The 3,516-nt window shown below is 30.6% G+C and overlaps 1 protein-coding gene across 1 annotated transcript; it reads left to right on the top strand.

The window, feature by feature from the left end:
- Positions 1–1,512: 1,512 nt before the first annotated feature.
- LOC119830879 lies at positions 1,513–2,968 on the top strand. Its single transcript, XM_038354056.1, has 4 exons — positions 1,513–1,618; positions 2,174–2,292; positions 2,379–2,533; positions 2,866–2,968. Exons 1-4 carry the CDS (start codon positions 1,544–1,546, stop codon positions 2,922–2,924), a joined length of 408 nt encoding a protein of 135 aa, XP_038209984.1. The 5' UTR covers positions 1,513–1,543; the 3' UTR covers positions 2,925–2,968.
- The last annotated feature ends 548 nt before the right edge of the window (positions 2,969–3,516 follow it).

Below are 3,516 nucleotides of genomic sequence, written 5' to 3' on the forward strand. Positions count from 1 at the left end.
GACAAACAGAGAAAAAATAATCATTGTTTTGGGATCGATAAAGCAAAAATTCACCCTATTACCCTGGTTACAATTTTTTTTTTACTTAAATAAAAGTATAAGTATTGACTGTCAAACAAAAACATTTATTCTTGTTTCTCCTTTGGATCCGAAAATAATATTGAAAATGGCTAATCATATAACAATCAATCTTACTTTAAAATGTCTTCGGGAATAAAGCAATTCTAGTAAGAGATTCTGAAGGTTGATAAAATATTCAGAGGCTCAGATGGCCATTCTTTGACAAAATGCTGCCCATGACATATCCAAAATTTGTGAGACAATGTAATTTATGAAACTTCCTAACGATTTTTTTAATGCAGGGCCTTTTTAGTGTGCAGTTCCAACTGGAAGGTTTGACATATTAAAATTATTACGCTTCTATTAGGTATCTAATTAGAATAATTGGAGGTTAATTATCATGAAAATGTATTAATTGTTTTTTTGTGGTTAATTATTATTTTTTTGTGATATGACGATTCAAAAGCGCTTCTCAACACAGTCTAGTTGAATAAATAAATGTTTTAGTTTGAGTTTGTGGAAGACCAGGGAGTGCCTTCATCCTCAGAACACTAGATGAATATTTTTTACTATCTTGGCGATCGGTTCATCGCTCGAGAAAAATGCACTTGGTATTGAGAACTGTTTCTAAGTAATATTTAATTTTGAGGATCTACTTATAAATAAGTTGTGAGTAGGGATAACGCGTTCTAATGAGAAGCGCGTTTTAACTATAACATAAATACTTATATTATACTATGAAGCTTGTCAATAAAAAATGGACTCAGTAACCATATCGTGATAAACACGGTATATGCAGTAACGAAATAATGATTACCAATCAGGTATATATAGAACTTGATTCAATGGACAGTACCTACTTAAATCATTAAATAACATGCTATATATTTTCTTAGGATCATTTTTCTTTACTAACTTCTAAGGCTTTTCTAAAAATCTTTAATACATATAATTTTATCGACTAAATTTTTAATTATTGATTTGTTTCTCATACAAGCTCCCAATGCTTTTAAAAAAAGTCCGCAGGTACGATTCTGTGAAAAGAAATTCGAGATCGAGAAACGTGAAATAGCACTTGACCGAGTCCTACAGAAGCTTAAAATACAAATATGACCCTAAGGACTTCAGATGTGTCGATTATTTAGAAATTTATAGACGTTTAGTTGAGTATATTTATTGTGTATGTATGGGTATTTCAGAGCTTACAATTTGAATAACACATTGATATACAACACAAAATCCTTAGGCTCTTTATGTTTTTATTTATAGTGGCATATTGAACCTTTTCAAGCAGTGTTTGTTCTTAAGTCCTGGGAGCTTACGGAGTTCTAATTCTAGTGTGGGACAGTGATGGTGCTAGAGGGCTTATATCGCTCTGTTTTCCCCAAGCTGGAATTAATACTGCTTTAAGACATCTCGGTAAGGCAGTAAAAGAGTTATAATAATTGGATTCAGGTGGTGATTTGCATTCAGTGGTGACAAAATGAGGTCAGCAATATTCTTCCTGCTTGTGATGACAGCGTCGGCCTCTCCATATCGCGAGGATAAAGAAACTCAGGTACGCAAATTGTTCAGTTATTCATTATTACGCTGTTTCATAAATTCGAATTTTGTCGTATTTATAATAAAAATTCTAATATTTTTATTGATATATTATTGACCTACCTAATTATATAAATACGAACGAACGAGGATTTTCTGGATTAAAACTATCCTATGTCCTTTCTCGGGTCTCAAACCATCTCTGTACTATTTCATCATCGTTTCATCCAAATCCGTTTGCCATTCTTGTGTAATTAATCAGTGTAGGTAATTAATATATAAGGTGTCCAGTAAATACGCTCATCGTGTCTGTTATTATCCAGTACATTTATTTTTTTCTTAATAAACTAATAAAAAACGTTGAACTTTTGAAAAGTAAAAAGTAATCTTGTATTAAACAAAAAAAAAGAAATGATAATAGAATCCGGATTTAAGTGCTTTATTATATAGTAATGACTTGTTATTGTTCTATTACATTCATATACATTCTAATTCATTTGTGATTATTACGCATTCAAAATCATTTGCATGTATGTAGTATATTATGAACGAATGCTATCATCGCTTACAGATAGACAACTTCTTGAAGGCTGCATCGTATTTAAACCTGAGTTCAGAGGACAATGATTGGAAGAGTGGGCTCCTTCTCAACAGGATTTGGAATGCGTTGCAAAAGGACCTGGATGATCAGTGAGTTTAAATTCGATTTTCATTGTATTAATTTTTATTGTATTATTTCGTTCTACATTGATTTTCTTAAAATACTTATGTTTTAGGTACGATCCCAGTATCGGTGGATTTGATGTGTCAAATATTGAAATAAAGGACCCCAACGCAAAAAGATTTTCAAACGATATCAAGCAAAAAGAGAATAACTATAAGCTCCCGTACATTACTCCGCAGCGGAAATGGAATATTAAAAAGGGAAAAGGTAAATTGAGATTTTTATTCGATGTTTCCAAAACGAAGGAGGTTGCTCGATGACTCCGTGGGTTTAATCGATGGGCGTGATTCTCTTTGTGCTTCATGAATTAATATATCATTTGGTCCCATATTTTAGGCTGGAGTAGGAGTGGTAATGTTAATTTTTTGTACAAGAAAAATATATATATAAGTGACAAACACGCTTATGTGACATGGTGATTTTATTACCTACGGTGATTTTACACGGATTATGCTGCACCGATTGTCTGACATTGTACATTAAAATAGGAAGGAGTATGTATTGTTAAAACATGAACTAATTATATTTTATCCTTACAGGAATACCAACCATGTGTTACTTCAAGCTATGCTCGTTCAAGACATTAAAATTTAATTAAAGTCTTAGTTAGTATATAGTTGTCGTAAACAATTACGTAGGCACAAAAATTTTAAAACTTTTATTTAGATTTATAGACTTTGAACTTTTGATTTGAAATAATTTAATATAAGCAAAATTAAAAGCAATTTATTACTTATACCTATGTAGATATTAATGTGAATTGCGAATTTTTTACTCATCTGCTTATTTTTTTAATTCTTGAGGTATATAATGTTTGAAATATTTTTTTATTAGATAAATGGAATTATAAATTATTTCAGACTATATAATAAGATTAAATATAGTAAATTTAAGAAATACCTGTTACTTGGATTGTGCATTTTCTAATAAATTATATGTGCATCGCAAAATTATTGTTTCATTTTTCCATACAAGCTTAGATCACACCACAGACAATATGACACTATGAGTTATATTTCGGTTTATTAATTATTCTTTAATAGTTTATCTTGAAATCTTTGTTAAATAGCGCAAGTCTTTCTTTAACGTCGCTTTATGTTGGTCATCATCATTTGGCCTTATATTAAACTACAAAGAGCCTCTATTACTTAGTCAGCATTTTTTAATGCTAGCTAGTTACCTACTTTTCA

This window comes from Zerene cesonia, chromosome 12 (assembly GCF_012273895.1).
Source record: "Zerene cesonia ecotype Mississippi chromosome 12, Zerene_cesonia_1.1, whole genome shotgun sequence".
NCBI classification, from domain to species: domain Eukaryota; kingdom Metazoa; phylum Arthropoda; class Insecta; order Lepidoptera; family Pieridae; genus Zerene; species Zerene cesonia.